The sequence below is a fragment of the Sinocyclocheilus rhinocerous genome, unplaced genomic scaffold (genome assembly GCF_001515625.1).
Source record: "Sinocyclocheilus rhinocerous isolate Xijiao unplaced genomic scaffold, SAMN03320098_v1.1 scaffold1406, whole genome shotgun sequence".
Lineage (NCBI taxonomy): Eukaryota > Metazoa > Chordata > Actinopteri > Cypriniformes > Cyprinidae > Sinocyclocheilus > Sinocyclocheilus rhinocerous.
The window spans coordinates 1,631,041-1,632,157 of NW_015647095.1; the positions used below are offsets into that span (position 1 = coordinate 1,631,041).

A 1,117-nucleotide genomic window follows, 5' to 3' on the forward strand; every position below is an offset into this window, starting at 1 on the left:
TTTTCTAATTTGTTGAGATAGTGAATTGATTGGTTTTTGTTAAATGTGAGCCAAAATCATCACAATTAAAAGAACCAAAGACTTAAACTACTTCAGTCTGTGTGCATTGAATTTATTTAATACACGAGTTTCACAATTTGAGTTGAATTACTGAAATAAATGAACTTTTCCACGACATTCTAATTGATTGAGATGCACCTGTACATAAACTGTCAAAGATATTTTAGATAGATCACATTTTTCAGTTTATCTTCGTACAGCACAGTATATTACCTTGTAACCCTGCAGACGACCTCTCACAGTTTCTCTGTTTATGGGCGCCCACACCACTTTGATGGCAGTGCTGTTGATCAGATCCACTGCCACATTCAAAGGGGCCTCAAGCGGGTCTGACAGGAAGAAAAAGCACATTCTGATACCCTTTAAAACGTCTGTCTCAGGATTAACGTTAAACTAAAATCATTGTTTAATTGGGGTGAATTGAGATGCATAACCTTACAGGAAGATGTCAGGAAAAGGGCTCACAAGAGCAGCAAAAATATGGAACATGACAAACTCACAGTCCTCTCCAGAGTATCCAATGGTGGATTTGGGCTCCGGGCCTTTTCCCATCTCATTAACAGCCTGCACTTTAATGTCAAAGGCAGAGAAGTTGCCCACATCTGTGACGATTAAGGGTGGAGACTTGATGGACTTGATGTGCCAGGATGGTCCGCTGCCCAAAACTTTCCTCCACATCACTTTATATTCAAAACCTGGGCCATTGAAACTACGTCTGTCCATTTCCTGCAAGAACACAGATTCAGTTTTGAGTCACACCGTATTTTTCTGTGAACAATTAGAATTTGAAAACATTGACCATAGTGCCTTTCATAGTAAAGGGCCTTGTTTGGCCCTAGTTTTCAAACTGAACTGTTCAAAAGAACCGTTTCTTAAAGTGGTCATATGATGCTGCTAAAAATAACATAATTTTGTGTATTTGGTGTAATGAAATGTGTTTATGCGGTTTAAGGTTTAAAAAACACATTATTTTCCACATACTGTACATTATTGTTTCTCCTCTATGCCCCGCCTTTCTGAAACGCGTCGATTTTTACAAAGCTCATCGTTCTGAAAA

The 1,117-nt window shown here is 38.6% G+C and overlaps 1 protein-coding gene across 1 annotated transcript in view; it reads right to left on the reverse strand.

Annotated features, from left to right (window-relative positions):
• The window catches only part of LOC107708848 (neural cell adhesion molecule L1-like), a 63,216-nt gene that overhangs the window by 5,920 nt on the left and 56,179 nt on the right, over positions 1–1,117 (reverse strand). Inside the window, exons 19-20 of the mRNA XM_016513204.1 lie at positions 561–786; positions 274–389 (exon numbers count right to left, since the gene is read on the reverse strand). Of these exons, the coding sequence (XP_016368690.1) occupies positions 274–389; positions 561–786 (342 nt within the window). The remainder of the gene's footprint in view (positions 1–273; positions 390–560; positions 787–1,117) is intronic.